General features: G+C 44.8%; 1 protein-coding gene and 1 pseudogene across 3 annotated transcripts in view; both read right to left on the bottom strand.

Moving 5' to 3' along the window:
* MAP3K15 (mitogen-activated protein kinase kinase kinase 15) overlaps positions 1-22,493 on the bottom strand; it is a 119,239-nt gene that overhangs the window by 15,131 nt on the left and 81,615 nt on the right. For all 3 annotated transcript variants that reach the window (XM_089323796.1, XM_089323795.1, XM_089323794.1), the window contains exons 12-18: positions 19,578-19,627; positions 17,601-17,696; positions 9,052-9,139; positions 5,917-6,050; positions 3,353-3,480; positions 2,024-2,154; positions 1,712-1,817 (exon numbers count right to left, since the gene is read on the bottom strand). In XM_089323796.1, coding sequence (XP_089179922.1) covers positions 1,712-1,817; positions 2,024-2,154; positions 3,353-3,480; positions 5,917-6,050; positions 9,052-9,139; positions 17,601-17,696; positions 19,578-19,627 — 733 coding nt within the window. The remainder of the gene's footprint in view (positions 1-1,711; positions 1,818-2,023; positions 2,155-3,352; positions 3,481-5,916; positions 6,051-9,051; positions 9,140-17,600; positions 17,697-19,577; positions 19,628-22,493) is intronic.
* Positions 14,683-15,000, bottom strand: LOC108178675 (transcription factor BTF3 homolog 4 pseudogene; annotated as a pseudogene).

Raw genomic sequence — 22,493 nt, forward strand, 5'->3', positions numbered from 1 at the left:
ACAGTTGTTAACAACAAGGAGGAAGCTGCCCCGGCTCTTAGGGCTGTGCTCCTGTTGCAGTCGGTTACACCCATGGTAAAACCACTGCGGAGGCATGCAAGAAGAGAGGGGTCCCCGCTGAGGCGCTGCCTGCAGCCTCTGGTGCTCCTCCCAGGCCCAGGTGGCCTCTTCCCGGCGGGGTGGGGCACACTTACAGGGAGAGCCTCGTCATATACACCCAACCCAGAGCCCTGCACCGTCCAGCTCAGATTTCTCTACAGAACTGCTCTATTTTGTAAAGAGTAATTACATGCACGAGAATTTCCAAACCAAAATGAGACCCCTTCTTTATCATCCCCCAAACACCCCTGCATTATTTTGCAATGCAAAATTCATGCCTCCTCAAGCCAATTACTCGGGAAGTGTGATCTGCAATAATGAATTATACATGTGTTTTGTGTGTTTTTTTTCCCCTCCTCAGGGATGCTAATTTCTGAGATAAATTGTTGGGGGTTTCATGTCTTGAAATAACTTTGTCAAATCGGAGCCCCTCTTGCTACTAATGTGTTGCCAAGCTAATTGGTGGCTTCCAAAGAGGAGGATCTAAGTATTCTTCAATTAGGACAGTACAATGCTAAAATAAGAAAGAAGTACCAATTCGGCATGCATATTCACATGCATATATCTATCTACATAGGCCAGAAACAATGAGAGACAATTCAATACTCATTCTTTAGGATCTTCCAAGAGAGCTCCTGGTGTAATGACTTCCACTTGGAGACGCAGGCACCTCCCCTTGTATTACCAACTGAGAAGTCAGTCTTGAAGGGGAATGTGTGTCCACTGGGGTGCCCGGTGGCTGACACACCACACCGCTCTTGCTGAAGAGAAGTCTTTCAAAGTTGAGACATTAGCCACCAAAAAGGAGGTCCCGGCTGTGTAGGCTGGTGCCCCGTGACTGGGGCTGCAAAGGCATCGGTCTCTCACAGCCTAACGCAGCGCTATCATCTTGTAAGCGCTGTTTCACAATTCCATCCAGCAAGGCCTCGGTGATCTTTACGTGCCTCCCCAGGGGCCCACAAACCCCTTCTTGTTCAAGATCAGCACTTCTGGGCAAGGATCAAAGGTTTTGCCACCGTCGCTTTGCAGTAGGAATTTCAAAAAGTGACAGGCAGCTCCTGAGCATCCTCCTACCTATTACTGGCCTTGTACATGTAAGGCCAGCTGGTGATGAAGACTGCTCTGTGACTCGCCTCCCTCTCAACACTTGAAGCGTTCCATCACGGACCCGTGGCACAGCGCCACATCGCAGCGCTAAGTGCCACAATCCGCTACGGTAGCAGCTATTTTTATGTCAGACCAGTAAAACGTCCTAATCCATAGTCTGGGGACCACTGCTGTTCAGAATCAGCCCTTATGTGCACCACGTGCTATTGACTGTAGGGAGAAGCGGCCGTCTGGCTGATGGGCTGGCCACCCTCAGGAAGTCTCGGCAGAGCACTGTAGCTGCCTCCAACCTTGAGATACAAAAGCATAAGGCAAGCTTGCTGCCACGAAAGGCTGGCGCAGCGCATCCCTATGGCAAAGGAGGGGGTACCATGCTGTCCGCTTCGAGCGTGAGCTGGCCACTCTGTGCTGAAAAGGCGCCAGGAAGTAACTGCTGAGCGACCACAGCGTGTGCAGAAAGCCTCACTGCACACGGTGGCCCCATGCCAAACTCTGTCCCACTTACCTGCAAACGTCTCTGTGCACGGATTCACTCCTGCAAGACGTTTCGAGGTTCCAAAATCAGTTATCTTCACCACTCCACTGTATGTGTTCACCAGAACGTTATCGCCCTTTAGGAAAACACACCAAATGCAGAGAGACAGATTTAGACAAGCCAAGTAGGACCTCTGGAAACTGTCACGCGACTCTGGGGATACTAGACCTTGGGGACCGTCACACTCAATCATGCCCCTCTGGAAGTCACTAACACCATGCTCACAGCGCCCAGGATCTGTTAGGAACAAAAGGAAACCTCCTTGGCTTAGAGAGTGGGTACCTTTATGTCTCTGTGCACTATCTGGTTTTCGTGCAGATACTTCAGGCCTTCCAGGATCTGCTTGGTGTAAAACTTGATAGTGGGCTCCTTCATTGGCCCCCATTTAGATCTCAGGAGAGCAGAAAGGCTTCCTGGAAACAGACACACCAGAGAGCTCATGAGGAGGACAAAGGTTCACGGGTCAGGGCTTAGAGAACTACAGCGGGCTGACGTTTCCAACCTAACGGAAGCATGTACACGGACATCATTCTCTCTGGCTACGTGCAATGTGTTTCCTCCGATGCTGTAGCCACAGGCAGTGAATGCAGCGCCGTGAGTCAACACGTGCGCCCAACCAGAGGCGCGAGGCGAGAAGCAGCCCTCTGATCGCTTTGGGTTTAGCTCTGTGCAGCCACCCGAGTCAGAAGAAGAGGTGCACCATTGCTGTGTGACACTTGGGTCCCACAACACCCGCTGGCTGTGCAACCAGCTTAGCCATTATGCTTGGGTCAAGGTCATGTTTTGTGTCCAGAGAGAGGGGCCCTGGAAAGGGGCAGAGACTAGGACTGGAGGAGGCTGGGCTTCTGTCAGATTGCTAATGGGTGTTTTCACAGTCATATTCAAATATTATTGAAAACATTTTATGAATTTTATTATGATTTCAAGTGAGCACTTCCTGAGCTCTTATTCTGTACCAGGCCTTGGTCATACATTATCTCATTTAAGCCAGCCAACATCCCACTGAGATTGGGCTATTATTCCCATACTTATAACTCCAAATATTACAGTAATTCTCACTAATCCAATCCTACAATTCATCTGTCAGCCAGAAAACCGGGGGCATAGTGAATGAAACTAGGCTGCCCAAGGCCTCACAGTTTGTAGACAGAGAGGTTCCAGTTCAAACCAGACCACCTGGCGCCACAAGTGAGAAACTGTTACCTCCTCTATTTGGGGATCTTGCGCCTACGGCACGGGTGTCTTATTTCATTATCAATACGTTATTTTGTGAGGTCATTTTGAAGACCTGCAAGCCTCTCTAAGCCAGCTTTCAGCTCCAAGACCATGAAAGGCCCCAAGGCCCGAGTCTCCAGTTTATTCCTCTCCTGGTCTCCGACACTCAGCACACCAGACCGCGGTGGACACCCAATGATTACCCACCAGCTGAATAAGCAAGCCAAAGGCTGTGCGTGTGACATCCGCAAAGTTTGCCTCCAACTCTTCTAAGAAACAAACGCTCCCTCATGTCTGAAAGGTCTGTTGTTTTTTCACGTGGCAAGACGATTCACGTCCACATGAGGTTCTCATGGGAGATTTTCAGAATGGGAGACCAGAAGAGGGACTACTCACCTCCAGGCACCTGCTCCATAAATATCTTAATGTAGCCGCCTTCCGACACAGATCCCAGGTACTGCACGATATTGCGATGCTTGAGGTATCTGTGCAGGGCGATCTCCTCGTGCAGAGGCTGCGAGTACCTGGTGGGGAAAACGGGGCTGGTTCACCTGCCGCATGCCAGGTGCCTGACACCTGCACTACCCCTTGCTAGTAACTGCCCTGCTGCTGGCCACCCCCTCTTTCTGGAAACATTTTTTTTCCTTTTGCTTTCATGCTTTCAGTACAATAGGAGCTGCTGGGGGCCAGAGTTTCTCAGGCACCCCGTACAGTGCCTTCTGGGCAGCACACAGTCACACTTTGTGCGAGATGTATCAGTGAAAGATTTCACTGTTGAGCGACCATCACAGGGTGTACTTGCCCAGACTCGGGTGGCTGCGACATCACTGGGTGATACAATCTGTCAGGCTCACTGTCTTCTGCGCAGCCCATCTCCAACACACGACTTACTCAATGACCACTACTCTTGCCATAAACACTGCTGCGGCCTAAACCCTCCCGTCAATTTTCACTCCTGTCAACACTCCCTCGCACGCAGGGTGGGGTTCCGGAACATGCTGTCCTCAGCTGCCTTCTATCTTTATTAGATTCATCATAGATCATGACGGGAGCACCTAGGAGGCCACTCAGCCCCAGCGTCTGGCCTTTTCAATCTACTTCCCCACCCCGGGCCACTGTATCACCTCTTTTTAAAATACACACTTCACTACATCACTTCCTCACACAGACGCACATACAGACCAGATGGTTTACCACGGCACACAAGGACTCTCAAGGCCACATTGGACTACACCTGGCCTTGTTTTGGCCTCATCTCAAGAGCCCTCCACTAGCCACACAGCGCCTACGAGTCACGTCACATGATCCGGTGCTCTGAACATCCTTTGTGCTCTAAGAGCGCTGGGCTTCCACAAGCATTGGCCTCCTTTTCCGTGAAATGAACTCCTATTCACCCCTCAAAGACCTCATCAAAGAGGGTTTCTTTTTGCAAACTCAGCACAGCTCACCCAGGGAAAGTCATTCATCTCTCGGGTGCATTCCACTCATACTCTGTGTGCCCATCTGGCATGGCACTTGTCACTTTGATTCACAGGCAATGGATCTGCCCCCTGGGATACGGACTGTGGTCCAGTTACTCTGCAGTTCCCAGTGTGAGTCCAGAATCCGGGGAGAGGATGCCCAGGCATTACAAGCTCAGCCTGTAAACGCTGACAATTGGACAAAACGGTCCGGAAGGTCCTTCACCTCTAACATCGTGGGAACTACTATGGACAATGAACAGCTGGGACAGCTTCTGCTACCGAATGAAGCAGCAGCTCCCCGACCCCTGAAACCCACGTAACTGCCACACCTGAGCCATCCTGAGGATAAGAGACAGAGTACAGGATGAGGAACTCCAGTGCTCGGAGTGCTGGCCTCGCTCCTACGTGTCCTTGGGAAAATCAGTGAATATTCCTGGGCCTTGGCGTTTCTTATTCGTGAAATGCAGAAAGAGGACTAGCTCCTATCAGGCCTCACCTCATCATTCACATATCATAACACGCTCCGCTGAAGATCAACAGATCAATGAACAAAGAACCTCACAGACTGCAGAAACCCCCTGTAACCCACCCCTAACTCCCGAGTGAGCACCAAGATGGAGGGCCACGTGCACATTTCCATCAGCACCCAGCACTCGAGGCCACAGCATAGCCTTATTTCTGACACCATGGCCATGACCGCGTACGTGTTTCTCTACAGAAACACTCGGCAGTCAAGAGTGCAATGCTCTTGTCTCGAAACGGGTGGGGAGGCGGCTAGCATTGTGGCGTGGTGGGTCAGGCATGCTGGCATCCCACGTTGGAGCACTGGTTCGAGCCCCAGCTGCTCCACTTCTGATCCAGGTATTGCAGCCCTTTGGTGGAGTGAACCTCTTTCTCTGTCTCTCCCTCCCTTGTTACTCTGTCAAATAAGTACAAAGCTTAAAAAAAAGAGCTGGGCAGTACATTCATAAAGAAGTAAATATTTCATAAGACTAGGAAATACTAAAGGATTTGATTAGCTGTACTGACAGTAGAAAAATAGCCCAAAAGGCATGGGTGAGGTTGAAGGGCAAATTACAAAAAAAGGCTGTATATTGCAAAAATTTCAAGTTTTCACCTAAAAAAAAGTGATTTTTTCCTGTAATGATGCATCCAAATAAATCAAATCCATTTTAAACAGTCAAATTTAAGTTATTGCAAATACCTATTTTCAAACAAATGTAAAAACTTCACAGCTAGTGCAGGCAGAAATACAACCGCAGCTTTCTTTTAAAATTTGGCCCTCAGCAAGGTGCATGACTCCGTGGGAAGCTGCTCTGCTTCCTCAATGTATTTGAAAGGCACAGGAAAGCAAGCAGAGGAGGGACGCGTGTGGCGTGTGGCAATGCCACAGAGCTGTCAGCTGGAAAACCTCTGCACTCCAGCAGTGGCGATGGCACGGGCGGCCCCGAGTTGGCATCTGCAGAGCGTGCGAGGCAGAAGGCCCGCCCTACTTGCCTGCAGTCTCTCTCCGGGATCTCCTTGATGGCTATTCCTACTTGATTGCTCAGATCTCGGCCGGCGTACACAATCCCGTACGTGCCTTTCCCCAGGACGACTTTCTCACCGTTGGCATCAAGCTCATACTCGTACTAAAGGAGGAGAAACAACAAGACAACAAGTACACAATGCAGGGTGCAGGAGCCCCCTAGAAGGCCCAACGTCACCAAGCAATCTTAAGGAATTCAAAGTAACAGCCGAGGGCTAGACGAGTCACGGTTCTCCAGTGCCATCCTTTTCATTCAATTACAGAGTATGGCTCACCTGTAACTTAGCTGGCTCAACTCTTCCCTTCCACTTTAATGCTGCAGTGGAAATCTGCTTCTAAGCACATTAAGCACTCCGAATACACGTGGTCCTGCATGACCCCTTAACAACGTGTCAGAAACAAACCTTTTCCAATAGTCCCGAGAAGAACTGTAGCTAAGGGGCAGGCTTTAGGCCTCGTGGTACCCCACTGAGAATGCTTGGGTTTAACTCCTGCCGCTGGCTCCTGACTCCAGATCCCTGGTAAGGAACACAGGGGAGGTAGCAGCGATGGCTCTGCCACCCACACAGGAGACTCAGATGGACTTCCCAGCTCCTGGCTGCAGCCTGGCCCAGCCCTGTGTTACCGTGAACCAGTGGGTGGAAGATCATGATCGATCTTCATCTCTCGCTCTCTGTCACTCTGCCATTCAAATAAAGAAATCAAGCAATCTCAAAAAAAAAAATGTCACACACAGCTGCATTCAAGTTGATTCTTACTGATGACTAAAACAAACATGGCTCTGGTCAGACCAACACTGAGAGCAGAAAACCAGCAATGATTTATTTCTGGCATTCTGCGTGCTTCACCAGGGTCTACTTACAGAAGTGCAGCTTATACACAGAACAGTTGGAGAGAGACAGAGACGCAGAGGAAGACGGGGGGGAGGGGGGGTGTGCACGCATGCGCACACACATCTGTTCGCATCTACTTGTATGGATACTGACAACATTTAAGATTACCAAAAGCTCTCCTTCACTGACATCACTGGAAATCAGCCTGCTGCATAAAAGACGTCTATCTCCCACCTTTCTCTGTCTCCCTCATCTGTTGCCTTCATTTCTACCATTAACTTGGGTTCTAAGCTAAGGATTCTGGTACCTAATTCACTTATTAAAACGAATCTTTGAGATATATATGTATATATATATATATATATATATATTGACAGGCAGAGTGGACAGTGAGAGAGACAGAGAAAGGTCTTCCTTTTCCATTGTTTCACCCCCCCCCCCAATGGCTGCTGTGGCCAGCGCACCACGCTGATCCGAAGGCAGAAGCCAGGTGCTTCTCCTGGTCTCCCATGGGGTGCAGGGCCCAAGCACTTGGGCCATCCTCCACTGCACTCCCTGGCCACAGCAGAGAGCTGGCCTGGAAGAGGAGCAACCGGGACAGAACCGGCGCCCTGACCGGGACTAGAACCTGGGGTGCCGGCGCCGCAGGTGGAGGATTAGCCTATTGAGCCGTGGCGCCAGCCTGATATTTTTTCTAAAAGAAACCTCCAGCAACTCCTTTGCATCTAACTTGAAACTATGGCAACATCTTATTAAATTGTAATCACTGGGAAAACCTGAATTGGTGGCAAATTACAATGTAAGATCCAAGCATGTGTACAAGGGTGCAGGACCTATGGACAGCAATTGTGCTGTCCAAAAGAGATTATGATGATCCTGTTTTCTTAAACATGATTTCAAGACTGTTAAATGTAATACACTTTATGCAGGAGTGGGTGTTTGGTGCAGTGATTAAGACGTCCCTTGGGATGCCTGTACCCCATAACAGAGTGCCTGGGTTCAGGTCCCGGCTACACTTCCAATGCCAGCTTCCTGTTAACACACACCCTGGGAGGCAGAAGATGGCATGAGTCCTTGGGTCTCTGTCACCCACATGTGGAACTCAGATGGACTTCCTGGCTCCTGGCTTTGGATTGGCCCAGCCCTGGAAATTCAAGATATTTTGGAAATGAACCAGGCAAGGGGAGATCTACACTTGTCTTTGTCTCTCTCTGCCTTTCAAATAAATAAGTCACTTAAAAAAAATACTTTCTCCTGGGGATTAGTGCTGTGCCAGAGTGGGTAAAGCCACTGCCTGCAGTGCTGGCATCCCATATGAGAGTTGGTTCGAGTCCTGGTTGCTTCACTTCCCATCTAGATCTGGGAAAGTAGTAGAAGATGGCTCAAGTTCTTGGGCTCCCGTACCCACGTGGGAGACCCGGAAGAAGATCCTGGCTTTGGATAGTCCTAACTCCAACCCTCATGCCATTTGGGGAGTGAAGCAGCAGATGGAAGACTTTCTCTCTTTTTCTCTCTCTCTGCCTCTGTCTCCTTCTAACTCTGCCTTTCAAATAAATAAATAAATCTTTAAAAATACTATATCCAAATAAATATAATGAAAGTAATCTTGGGCATAAATGAAAAAGGTTGCTTCTAGGTGGCAAACTATTTCTTACAGCCTCAAATATTATTAGCTTAAAAAGAACTTTTTCAGAGGTTGTCCACAAAAGGAAATTTTAGTCTAGTCCATGTCCCAATTTTCTTAAATGTTCTGAGTGGATCCCAGAGGTTTTTCTATGGAGACATATTAAATGTAATCTCTGAGAACAATCAATAGTGATGGTTGGCCGATTCACAAATGAATATTTTAATATATACTCAATTGAGGATTTTTCTGGGGAAGGTGGGACCTTTTCTTTATTCACTAAAGACATAATAAAGGAGCTAGTGTCGTGGTACAGCAGGTTAAGCCACTGGCTACGATGCTGGGATCCCATATGGGCACTGCTTCGAGTCCCAGCTGCTTCACATCTGATCCAGCTCCCTATTAATGTCCTGGGAAGGCACTGGAAGACGGCCCAACAGCTTGGGTCTGTGCCACCCACGGAGTTCCATGTTTTGGTCTGGCTCAGCCCTGGCTACTATGGCCATTTGAGGAGTGAACCAGCAGATGGAAGATCTCTGTTTCTCCCCCTCTCTGCAATTCTGCTGTTCAGAAAAAAAAAAAAATACACCTTTTAAAGAAAGACACAGTAAAAACTTCTTTCATGTCGTAGGTCTTGCATGACTCACCTCTAAGGTATCTCCATCAACTCCTCTCTCCAGCTCCACTGTGCTGCCTAGTGCACTGGTTAGCATCTCTTTGACCAAAGAGCAGAACCTGCAACAGCAAATATCACAAAGACAACGTGCATTAGGGTCCTTCTTGTTATGTACCTTTACTGTATGCTTATGACATTAAACCGTGATTTAGTAAAGCCAAACTCTTCTAAGCCATGGCCAAACAATGCACTCCTTGATGGGACCTGGTCCTTTAATGGTTCCCCAATCTAGTCCAAATATGCAGGATGCTTGAATCCACCCCCACCTGCTGGAGCACCTGAAGCAACAAAGAACTCAGCACCACCCAAAGGCAGCAATTCTTTAGAGAACACAATGAAAAATGTTTCCTTTTTTCTTCAATTAAAGACTGCTTCTCCATCCACACGTTGCTTAGAATGAACTTGTCTACATATCAGCTATTAGAAATGCACACAGTTTTATCCCATCCCTGTAAGCATCTTCACTTCTTGTTTCTTGTTTTCCTGGACCTCATTTGTGAATTACTCTACTAACAGGTGATTCTTCAAATATGTCCCCAGATTACACTTCAAGTCTGGCCCTGAGACCAGTGTTCCAGGGTTGATAATATTAGTGCTAAGGATAGTGGGACCATCACCTCTTAAGCTGGACACAGTTTAGTTCTTACTGAGATTTAGGCTCTTGTATATGTGGGGCGAGAGAGGAAGGTGGAGGTGACAGGGAAATAAGTAAGGTGGCCACATCTTTCTCACACAGATCAAGCTTAATATCACCTATTACCCATAAATCTTTGTGACCCATAAATCTGCTAAGCTACACAGGCCACTTTCTAGAATTGTGTAGTCATTTATTTGCATCTAAGTGATCAAGACTCACTAGAAAACTTGTATTCAGAATTCTCTTTTAAGACAGCAGGAAGGGGGCTGGCGTTGTGGCATAGCAGGTAAAGCTGCTGCCCATAGTACCGGCATCCCATATGGACACCAGTTCAAGTCCCTGCTGCTCCACTTCCGATCCAGCTCTCTGCTATGGCCTGGGAAAGCAGTAGAAGATGGCCCAAGTCCTTGGGACCCTGCACCCACGTGGGAGACCTGGAAGAAGCTCCTGGCTTTGGACCAGAACAGCTCCAGCTGTTGCAGCCAATTGTGAACCAGTGGATGGAAGATGTCTGTCTCTCTCTCTACCTCTACCTCTACCTCTCCTTCTCTCTCTCTCTGCAACTCCGACTTTCAAATAAATAAATCTAAAAACCAAGACAGCAGGAAGGAATACTGTACTCTTCAGGATAATTTTCACAAACCATTAAAATGCTTTCTCTAACTCCTATCACCTTTGCTTCTTCTCATCTTTGAAAGCTACCAAGCCCAAATGGTTAGGCTTCTTAGGAAATACATGATATATGCTCTCCAGAGTAACTAAAATATAAAAAATGATATAAATCATTGGTAAGAACACAGAGCAACTAGTGGGAGTGGAAATTGACATGATCACTTCGGAAAACTATTGGCAGTACCAACTAAAGCTGAATAGAAATCCACCCTATCTTCAGCAATCCACTTAGACACTCAACAGAAATCAATATATATGTTCAAAAAAAGACATGCCTGAGATTGTTCAGAGCAGTTTTATCTATCATAGCCCCAAACTGGAAACAATGCAAATGCTAATGATTCAGACAAAAAGTTGTATTACATTCACTCAATGGAACACTACATGGAAATAAAAAGGATGAACTGATATGTACCTCATGCCTTCATCTCATGGATATTATTTTAAAGGAAAGAGAAGAGAAGCAAAGGAGCACAAGCCATACGATTCTATTTACTTTAAGGTCAACGACAGAAATCACAAGAGTTATCTGGCAGGAGTCCCAAAGGACCACTTTCGGGGTCACAAACACAGGTGATCATATGCGTACATATTTATCTAGCTGTATATTAAGTGCACAGGTATGCTATACCTCAATCTACATATTAAAACAGATCCCCAAAAAGGCACTGTGTACTGAATGAAGGTCCTAAAGAAAATCTTTGTAGTAAGAGGATGTTTTGCCCAAAAGTTGGCAGCATTTTTCTGACTCTAAGTTGAAGAATGTTAAAGAGTTCCCTCATCTGACACCGAGTCTGAGCTCCAGATACAAGGGTACATTAAAAAGTTCATGGAAGATAGATTTAAAAGTTAATTTTGGAAGCAAAAATTTCTGAAAGCCAAGGATTTGAGAGGTTTTCAAAAAGTTCATGGAAATGTGCATTATGAAAAAACTAGGCATGAATTTCAAAACATTTACACCAAAATAAACTTAGCTTTTAATTCCATTTTCCATGTACTTTTGGAAGTACCCTCAAATGTTGTGATGACTGAAATACACGGAATTAAATTTCTGTGAATTGCATGATACACTCAAAAGTAGGAATAAAATGAACACCTGTAACTCAAAAAATAATTTATGAAAAACCTACTGCTGACATCACATTTAATGATAACAGACTGGCTGCTTTCCTCTTAAGATTAGGAATGAAATAAGGCTGTTGACTCTCACCTTTTATATTCCAGATTATACTAGCCAGGATAATTAGGCGAGGAAAAGAAATAAAGGCATCTAGGTTGAGCAGTAAGAACTCAAACTTTATCTACAATGACAAAATCTTATGTACAGAAAATCTGAATGAATTCTTAACTGTTGGAATTAATAAATGAGTTCAGCGAGGTTGCAGCCTACAAAATCAATATACAAAAAGAGATGTATTTCTACAGTTTAGCAATGAATAATCCAAAAGGGAAATTAAGAAAACAATTCCATTTACAATAGACTTAAGAGAATAAACTGGGTATAGATTTAACAAAAGAAGCGCATGACTCATACTGAAAATACATAACACTTCAAAGACGTTAAAAAGGCAACCTAAGGGGCTGGCGCGGTGGTGATGCAGGTAAAGCCACCACCTATGCCACCAGCATCCCACGTGAGCACCAGTTTGTGTCCTGGCTGCTTCACTTCCAATCCAGCTCCCTACTAATGCGCCTGGGAAAAGCACTGGAAGCCCAGGTGCCTGGGCCTCTGCCACCCACATGGGAGACCCAGATGAAGCTCTTGGCTTCAGCCTGTGGCCACTTGGGGAGTGAATGAATGGACAGAAGATCTTTCATCTCTCTGTGTAATTCTTTCAAATAACTAGCTAACTAGCTAGCTAAGACAGACAGACAAAGACATAAAGAAACAACGAAAGAGAAAACCTAAAGGCACACTGTGTTCATGGACTGGAGATAACATGGTTAACATGGCTATGCTTTCCAAATTAATCTACATACCCAGTATACCTCGGACCAAAATCCTACTTGCCTTCATCTGAAGAAATTAACAGGCTGATACTGACTTTTTAAACAAAGTTTTTTTAAATTTATTTGCAAGCCAGAATGACAGATGGAGTGGAAGAGACAGAAGGATATCTTCCATGCACTGGACTGGTCTCCCACACGGATGGTAAGGGCCTGGATCCTCACTGCCTTCCCGCGTACATTAGGATCAGAGGAGAGCAGCTGAACTCGAATCAGAGTTCCAACGTGGGATGCTGGCATCACAGGCAGCAGCTTAACCTGCTGCACCAAAACACCAGCCCTGCTGATACTGAAATTCACGCAGAGATGTGAGCATCCACGATAAGCAAAACAATCTTGAAAAACAAGACCAGGAACAGTCTGGCCTAGCTTGTGTCCCACGTCAGAGTGCTTGGGTTTGACTGCCACCTCGGGCTCTTGACTTCAGCTTCCGGCCAACGCAGACCCTGGGAGGCAGTGGTGATGGCAGCATTACCTATATCGCATGTTCAGCTTCTGGCACCAGGAGGACCCACACTGCCCGATACTACAACTAATTATAAAGCTACAGTAATTGCCAAAGTCTTGTATGTGCATGGCAGACAAACAGATCAATGGAATAGAACTGACAGTCCAGAAATGAACTCTTCATCGTTAACTGATTCTCTAAAAGAGTGCTGAGACTGGCCAATGGGGAAAGAATAGTCTTTTTTTTTTTAAGAGACACATAAGAGGAAACATTCTCCTCTTTTGTACTGTCATTTCATTAGTATTATTTTGTTTCGTTAAGTCTATATATCATATAAAAGGTGTTTGGATGAAAAAACCCAAGCACTTGGCCTTCATGTCTATAGACCTCTCAGTAAGTTACTAATCTTGCACTTCAGATATCACGTTAAGATATCTAGCTTGAAACAAAAGTTGGCATGCTAAAAGGTTATGCTGTAGTTTGTTGGTGGGCCAGACAATGACAGATTTTCTAAATCTTACCCTTAAATACTGGTGTTAACAAATGCAGATATAGTAAAATGCAACCTTTTATCAGATAGCTAGAGGAAACTTGAGCGAGTGAATGCAACTTACCTCTAAGTCCTTTGCAAGGAGGTGAAAAAATAAATGCTGTGTTCTATCAGTGCTCCCCACACAGCATTATTCTAAGCATGCAGGCTGGTGTTGTGAGCAGCTACAATAGTAAGATCCAACTCAGAGGCAGGTTGAAGGCCAAGAGCAGGGGAGTGGTTAAGAATTTCTCCAGGGACCAGTACCACTTCATAGGAGTGCCCATTTGGTGCTGGGGGATGAGTCTATGGCCTATTTTCTCCTGACTTAAAAGGACAGTCCCAATTTCAACCTTGCTGAAAAAGCGGCATTTTTACACCTGCTCTTAGGAACAGCCAGGACACGAGATAAGGCTGGCATAACATTACTTAGCAAGCACATGCTAGTGATTCCAGTTTGAAAACTACCAAACTGTAAAATCCAAGAGAAATGAAAGCTGAAGATGGAGCCGTTGTTTCTCAAGTTGAGGGAACAAAATCTTACAGAAGGTCTTAGGCACTCACTTAACTCTATATGGAGAGCACCCTTAAGCTAGGTGAAAGATGAGCAAGACACTACCATAGAGTTAACCAGGCCATTTGAAGATTAAAAGGAGAGGAAAAAAGACATTAAGGAAGAAAGCTAGTACAAGAAATTTTTCTGACTAGGTAAGTGAATCTAAGGCAACCATACCAAAGATATGCTACCTGTTACGCTAGCATGAAGCTGGTAGCGAAATATCTCAAGACATTTTAAACCCAAAGATGTATATAAAAATATGACAGTTACACAAACAAGTTAAAACCAAACCTCCCAAATCTCTTCAGATCTGAAATCCAAGATACTTTCATTAATTCTGTGCATTCATTATTGGGGGGAAATGGGGGGGGCAAATGTAAAGATTCGTTTTATTTCTACTAGGGGAAGAAGGTAGATAAATAGAACTATTTTCCAAACTGCTCTCTACTATACACAAACATGGCCACATGCATACATACACCAAAAACATCCCAACAACAACAAAATCAAACCCAAAACACCCTTAAACTCCACCAGTACTTCATATTTTGACCAAAAGAAAATATCCTGGGAGGAAATGCAAAATGCAAAATCCAATGACCGAACAATGCTGAACATTATTGATATACAAAATATTTATATTACTGACCTACTAACAGGTGACATTCTCTGTGTCTGTAAAACTTTGGAACCATATAGCTGATCTGTTAAACCTAGTCTATGCTAGCTTTCAAAAACCAAAAAATGAATTTAGTTAGCTTCATTCTTTGATGCTTCATCAAAATTAGCTACAAGATCTGGAACATCATCATCTTCCTCATCCCTGTCTTCTGGTTTCGGTGCTTTGCCATCCAACACTTGCCGCGGGAACTGTTCAGCTGACTTCCTAAGGCTTGTTAAGCTGTCAGCACCAAGCTGACTTAAAATTCCGGGAAGCATTTCTGTGACCGGCTTGGCTTCTGCATGACCAGTAATTGTAAAGGTGTTAGCTGAGAGGGAAGCTTGGACTTTGGGATTGTTGAAATGAGTAACTGTCCCATCATCTTTAATCATGGCCACCTCTTCAACCCCAGGTACAGTATTCACAGCCAGTGTTTTGAGAGCACTCTGATCTCTGAAGCTTTTTGTCATCAGCTGTAGCTGTTCTATGCACTACCTTCTTCTTTCTGTGAGCTGTACCCTGAAGCAAGGAGAGTGCTTGAACACCAGCACATGGCAAGAGCCAACAATAGTTTTTTTAACAAATGGTGCCAGGACAACCATGAAACCACATGGAAAAGAATGAAACTAGACCCCGTACATCACACCACCTGAAAAATTAGTTCCCAGTGGATCAGAGGTCTAAATATAAGTGTTAAAACTATAAAGGCCACTAAAGACAACAGAAAAAACCACAGAGCATCTTGTGTTAGGTAAAGCCTACTTAGTGCTACAGTTTAAACATAACTTGACTCCCCAACTCATGCAGGCAGTTCCAGTCCAAAGTCACGGACTGATGGTACTAACAGGGTGGAGGCTTGATCCAATTATGGTATACGGGAGGTGGCCCTAGCAGGAAGTCCTCAGGTCCTTAGTGGGGAATCTCACTAGAGGGCTGGTTATTTAAGCCTGGGCCAGGCCCAGCTGTTCTCTCTCTGCTTCCTGGCCTGCCACGTGGTCCTCCCCCTTTTCATGTGCTCCAACACTGTCATCGTCCAGCTTTATCAGATGGTTGAACTGATAGAGTCCACCTGATCCTGGACTGCAAACCTCCAAAACCATAAGCTGAAAGCAACCTCTCTTTCCTTTGAAAGTAGCATGTCTTCAGTATTTAGTCATACTAACAAAAAGCTAATAGAGATATCAACCAAAAGTACAAATAAAATAAAAAAAAACATAAAATGAACTTCATGAAAATTAAGAACTTTTGTACCGCAGGTGGTACCATCAGCAGAATAAAGACAGCCCACAACATGGGAGAAGGTCTTCGCAAATCACCTCTGATAAGAGACTTCATAAAGAACTCTTAAAGCTCAATAATAAACAGACAGATGACCCAATTGAAAACAGGCAAATTTTGCACAGAGCTGACAAACGCCACTCTCACCCAGTGACCCAAGTTAACATCACCAGCAATGACACAATGGTGTTGTGTGTCCCTGGATATGAGGCATGGGAAAGGACACAATATCACTTCTGTGGCATGCCTGCCCCAAATACCTAGCACGAGTGTAATCATGAGGAAACAGCAAACAAACCTCAACTGAAGGGCTGCACAACCTGTACTGTTCAAAACTATTAAGTCGAGAAAGACTGAAGGTGAACCCATCCAGACTTCAGCAGACTACACAGACACCACAACTAACTGCAGCATGAAATTCTGGACTGGATCACGGACCAGAGGAAACAAAATCTTTTGTTTTGCTATAAAGGGCACTGGTTAGACAATAAGTGACATTTGGATAAGGTTTCTGGGTTATAGTATCATATCAACTTTAATTTGCTGAATAGATTACAATAATTGCATAAGTAAAGGTCCCTGTTTTTAAGCAATATGCTGAAGTATTTAGAGGTGACGGAGCATTATACCTATAGCTGACTCTTAAACAGTTCAGAAAAATAACCACATGCATATGGAGAGAACGTAACATAAATGCAGCAGAGTTAATGCTGGGGAATTCTGGGTGAAACACATCGATATTTTAGTGCTGTTTTTGAAGCTTCCCTGTAGCTCAGGATATTTTGCAAAATAAAAAGTTTAACATTTTAACTAGGCAAAGGATTTCAATAGATATTGCTCTCAAGAAAATACATAAATGGGCAACAAGCATATGAAAAGAAGCTCAGTATCATTAGCAACTAGGGAAATCTAAGTCCAGGCCACAGTGAGATTCTGTCTCTCAGCTAGTAGATAATAGTAATGTCAGCAAGGACGTGGGGAAATTGGAATCCTTATGCACTGCCAACAGAAACCTAAGATGAGAAAACAGTATGGAAGTTCATCAAAAGGTTAGACGGTTATCATAAGACCCAATAATTTGTCTTCAGGAGAAATGAAAACATGTGACCTCACAAAAACTTGCACATCAATGTTTATAGAAACAAAATTCATAATAGCTAAAAAGCAGAAAAAAACCCAATGCTGATCAACTGATGAACACATAAGTAAAATGTGGTTTATCCATACTCAGCCATAAAAAGGAATGAAGTACTGATATATGCTACAACACAGATGAACCTTGACAATACCACATTATGTAGAAGTCAGATACTACAGACCACGTGCTATACGATTCCATTTACATGAAATGCTCAGAATAGGCAAATTCAGAAAGACAGAAAGTAGATTCTAGTCACTAGGGCTAGATTTCACTGGGGGGTAAAGACAGAGGGAAACGGTGAGTGACCGCTAATGGATACTGGTTCTACGTGGTGGGGGTTGATGAAAATATTCCAAGATCAGAGTGGTGATGGCTGCAAGACCCGGTGGATATACCACAAATCACTGACGTGTACACCGTAACTCCTTGAATTGCAGGGCAAGTGAACTATATAGTTCAAGAAAGCCATGGAAATCATTTTCCATAGGTTAGCATTTCCAGACAGTAAATACATACTTTTCACAACAAAGGCCCTTTAAAAGTGATTCACCACAATCAGACTGCAAATACCTGAACCAGCTGACTCACCTGCCACACTGCTCTTCAGTGGAGAAGTAGATTTGGAAGTCATCAGAATTGTCATAGACGTAAAGAAAACAACAGCGTTCATCAAACTTGGATAGGCTGCAAAGTCACAAAACAGAAGAATGCTTACATGTAAGTGATGCTGCCAATTTTAAACTCCTGAGAAAACCTCCTGATATATTCTCTTCAATTTTACAAACTTCAGAAAGATTCACTATAATGTTTTAAGAAATACCCATAAACCTTGCCTTTCATTTATCAATGAAATTTCAGTGCCAGGGACATTTATCTTGCTTCTGTTTGAGTTTGTATTTTTCAACTGACTTCAATATGCATCCAGAACTTACCATACATATCCAATGCTATGGAAAACACACGGGCGACAGAAGAGAGAATAAAATATGCTCTCTGCCTTCAAGGAGTTTTTAGGATCTCACCAAAAAGGCAAATAGATATTTGTAAAATAATTTGTTATGGCAGCAGAGGAACTTCCAGACTTGGAAAATACCAGGGCACTGTATTTGTGCCCATACAAGGGAAACAGGAATGAGTACTGTATTTTTGGCTCAAAATGCTATCTGGTGCACCTCCACCCAATATCTGGACCTGACTCTGGAACTCGTCCAATGAGCAATATTTAGCTTGCTTGGCCCTATCCAGCGACAGAAAATCACCACACTCCATCTGCTGACAGGTTGCACTATGACAAAGTTTTTGACCGATGCTGGGCTAAAGCCTCAGCAATGGCCCTCATCCCACTGGGTGAAGAATTCTCTGGAGAATCAGGCACAACCAGCCCTGTGAATAGATGAAGGCCCCTTTCCTGGCCCCTCCTAAGCCACCTCTTGCTGAGACAAAAACCTTCTGAGATCATTCTTCACGTTATGGATTACATGACCAATGCGGAGTTGACACAGCAATAGTGCAGCATGAGTCAAAAGAATCCCAGCTAGGTTAGACACAGGAAGTCTCAAGAATCAATCTGTAAAGGAACTGTCAGTTAGCTGGAGAGCCCCAGGAATGTTTAAAGATGCTCTTCTGGTCACTTAAGTCCCAGGGTCTGAGTCAAACGGGCCCTTTATAAATCTTCGTGAATGGTTCAAATCCTTTGAACTAGCTTGCATTTTCTGGTCAATACTATCTAAATGAACTACTCGGCACTTAAATTGTTTCCCTCCCTTTAAAGTGATATAAACATTATTCTAACTTAAACACTGTGTCCAGGACAGGTTCACACTCTGGGAGGTGAATGGGGATTTATTCATTCAGTAGCCTTGATTTGATGAAAACAGGGAAGAATCTGAGACCCAGAGAAGCTAAGTGAATTTTCCAGTGTCACAGAGCAAAGAAGGATTAGAACTCACATTCTGCCCCACAGCCTTGCACCCATCCTTGGATGTGCCGGCAGGGTGATGAGAGTGGCTGAGGCGAGTGAGTCCAGCTATGGGAAGCAACATGGCCTGGGCCAAAATGCACACCAGCCCTGATCCAAAGACAGCAAATGCCACCCCTCCCCTGGGAGTACACACCTCCCTCCCTACTTCCCTAATAACAGCCTGGCTCCATCACTCTGCCCAGAAGACTCCACCCACGTGTCATTACCAAATAACTCCTGCTTTCGGCAATCAGGGTCCCTGAGCACTTGAACATCTTTGGCTCACAGAAGAGAATGCTTTCTCTTTCTGCAGATGCAGCCTAGTTTGTTTAAAGTTTAAGACCAGAGAGTTGTTTGTTTGTTTGTTTTTGCCTGCTGGATACAAGAAAAGCTACTGCTGTTATATAACAAGCTGAGACGCTCTTACTAGCTGCGCATGATGAACCAGCTCAGGTAGGACAACGAAGGAGAAAACAACCCAGTTTGGATTCCATGCAAAGTAAGCGCAGTGCATATTCTGAGCAGACGGGAACATTCACACGCATACAACATTGTCATCATTATTTATATCAAAACAATCATTACGGTTTCTTTTATGTTCTTACCTTATTCCCTTAATGGAAGAGGCTGTAAAATGCCATTCATGGATTTGTTTCTGCAAGTATCAAAGACAGAGGTAAGGAGCTTGATTTTTCCCAAGCAGAGGAACACTTTCAATTTCATTCCATGGTCAACTGTTTCTGCTATTTTTCTTTCAGCACTGATTTGGAGATCAGAGAGATCTACTTGGCGTAACTTGCAACACCAGAAATATTTTCTAATGTATTGTAAACATTCGGCTGTGTTTTTTTAAAGACTTATTTGAAAGGCAGAGTTACAGAGAGGCAGAAGCGGGGGGGGGGGGGTCTTCCATCTGCTGGTTCACTCCCCAAATGGCCATAATGGCTGTAGCTGGGCCAATTCAAAGCCAGGAGCCAGGAGCTTCTTCTGGGTCTCCCACGTGGGTACAGGGGCCCAAGCACTTGGGCCATCTTTCACTGCTTTCGTAGGCCATAGCAGAGAGCTGGATCAGAAGAGGAGCAGCCAGGACTTGAACCTGTGCCCATATGGGATGCCAACACTCCAGGCAGTGGCTTTACTGGCTACACCACAGTGCTGGCCCCATTCCTTTGTATTTCTAAACTAGTTAAGAACAGATTATCTAAATTTGCGACACCAGCATCCCATATGGGTACCAATTCAAGTCTTGGCTGCTCCACTTCTGATCCAGCTCCCTGCTGGTGGCCTAGGTGAGTAGTGGAAGATGGCTGAAGTCCTTGGCCCCCTGCACCCACATGGGAGACCTGGAAGAAGCTCCTGGCTCCTGGCTTTGGTGTGGCCCAGACCTGGCCATTGTGGCTATTTGGGGAGTGAACCAGTGGATAGAAGATCTGTCTCTCCTCATCTCTCTAAAACTCTGCCTTTCAAATAATTAAATAAATAAAAATAAATATATATATATAAATATATAAATGAATGAATGAATGAATGAATGAATATAAATAAATAAATAAATCTTAAAGAAAGAAAATCCACAGGTAAATCCATTTGGTTGGCCTGAGGAACGTCAGGAACAACGCAGGCAAGAGAAAGGTGAGACGCGAGTGATTTCTCAAAACAAACCCTTCCTACAGCCAGCATCCGCATCACGAGACCGAGGCCTCCTGCTCCGCGCAGCCTCCTGCAATTGGATCGGCGTGCCAGACACAGCCTGCGCCGGCTCGGCAACGCTGAGTTTGCTCCTTTCTTCCTAATTCCTTTTTTGGTGACCTGATATAGGTTGCTTGAAACTGGCCTTGTGGAATAGTCACAGCATTAAGATAAGCAAACACTACAAATCTGTCAACAGGGATTAGCCCACACTACACATGAGCCTCCCCTTTACCCAAGAAGTGCTCAGCATGTGCCAGCATTCCCCCTGCTCTTTACTTCTACAACGGTTCTCAATCACTGGCTAACAAACCGGAACTCAATCTTACTATATGGTGACATCACAGGAAGTATGTATGTGAACCTGTCTGTTCTCTTCCCACACTCCACCCGCAGCCCACCAGGAAAGAATGCAGCACTATGCAGAAAAACGTCATGCCATTCTAGGCCGATGTGCTTGCTTCCCAAATCTGCCCAATTTCAAAATTGTCGATGAAGGCAAATACAAAGAAATCTTCTCAAAGCAAAAGGTAATGTAGATTTTTTGCAGATGTCTCCTCTGAAAGCTACCAGCCCTTGTGCAGAAACATTTCATCGGTCAAGGGAAGTGCACTTGCTGCGTGCACAGCTCCTTTCCATTTCTTATTATAGACTGTACACAAAGGAAAACATTTCCACCTGGTGAGATACGTGGTTACTCCAAAAAGTTCGTGAAAAATGGAATGGGAAGGTATCTTCATTTAGGTACAAAAATTTTTGAAAGGCATGCAGTATTTTCATAATATGCATCTGCCACAGATTTTCTGAGGAGCCCTTGTAGGCATGGATTTCAAAACCTGTCTGCACCAACATCACCTTATCATTTAATTCCATTTTCCACGAACTTCTGAAGTGCCTTTATGTACCACTCCACTGGCAATTTCCATCAAGGGCCAGCAAGCACTTTAGAATTCAGAGGAGGCAGGCAGTTTGTAGAATTCCATGAGATCAAAACCATTTTGCATTAACAGTATAAAGAGTCACTTTGATATTATTTTTTTTTTGCAACTACTTGTCAACATAAGATATTGTGTACCTACATCGATACAATAGCAGAACCACAGATCAAGGTTTTGCGAATCTTCTTATATCACAGTGGCAGCCATGACACAAATAAGCAAGGTTAGGGTCTACCACAACAACAGGGCAATTCACAGAACTGACACCTGACTGTGGCTCAAAGGTGACATCCAGCAAAGTCTGCCAATGTTGTTTCTCGTCCTGCCCTTTGCTATCCTTCTGCATTCGCTATTTATATACTTCAGGGATAGGGTCACAAACCAAATAAGCAAATTAAAGAAAAGATGTGTGCATTTTTCAAAGATAGATCTGTATGCATTCCATGCATGTACTTGGCAATAGCCTGACTTTTTCTCTTCTGCACTCAAATATTTAATGTACACAGTGCAAGTAGAACAAAACCGCAAGCCCATCCCAGCACTAACCGCTGTTGACTCAATTGTCAATGGTAAGATGGTTGCCCTAATGTTAAATATTGGACAAGGTCACTATTCAACACTTAAGATATCGTGACTGTGTCTTTTTTTTTTATTTTTGACAGGCAGAGTGGACAGTGAGAGAGACAGACAGAGAGAAAGGTCTTCCTTTGCCGTTGGTTCACCCTCCAATGACCGTCGCGGCCGGTGCATCATGCTGATCTGAAGCCAGGAGCCAGGTGCTTCTCCTGGTCTCCCATGGGGTGCAGGGCCCAAGCACCTGGGCCATCCTCCACTGCACTCCCTGGCCACAGTAGAGAGCTGGCCTGGAAGAGGGGCAACCGGGACAGAATCCGG

The sequence above is a fragment of the Oryctolagus cuniculus genome, chromosome X (genome assembly GCF_051225735.1).
Source record: "Oryctolagus cuniculus isolate XC-2025 breed Fujian yellow rabbit chromosome X, ASM5122573v1, whole genome shotgun sequence".
Lineage (NCBI taxonomy): Eukaryota > Metazoa > Chordata > Mammalia > Lagomorpha > Leporidae > Oryctolagus > Oryctolagus cuniculus.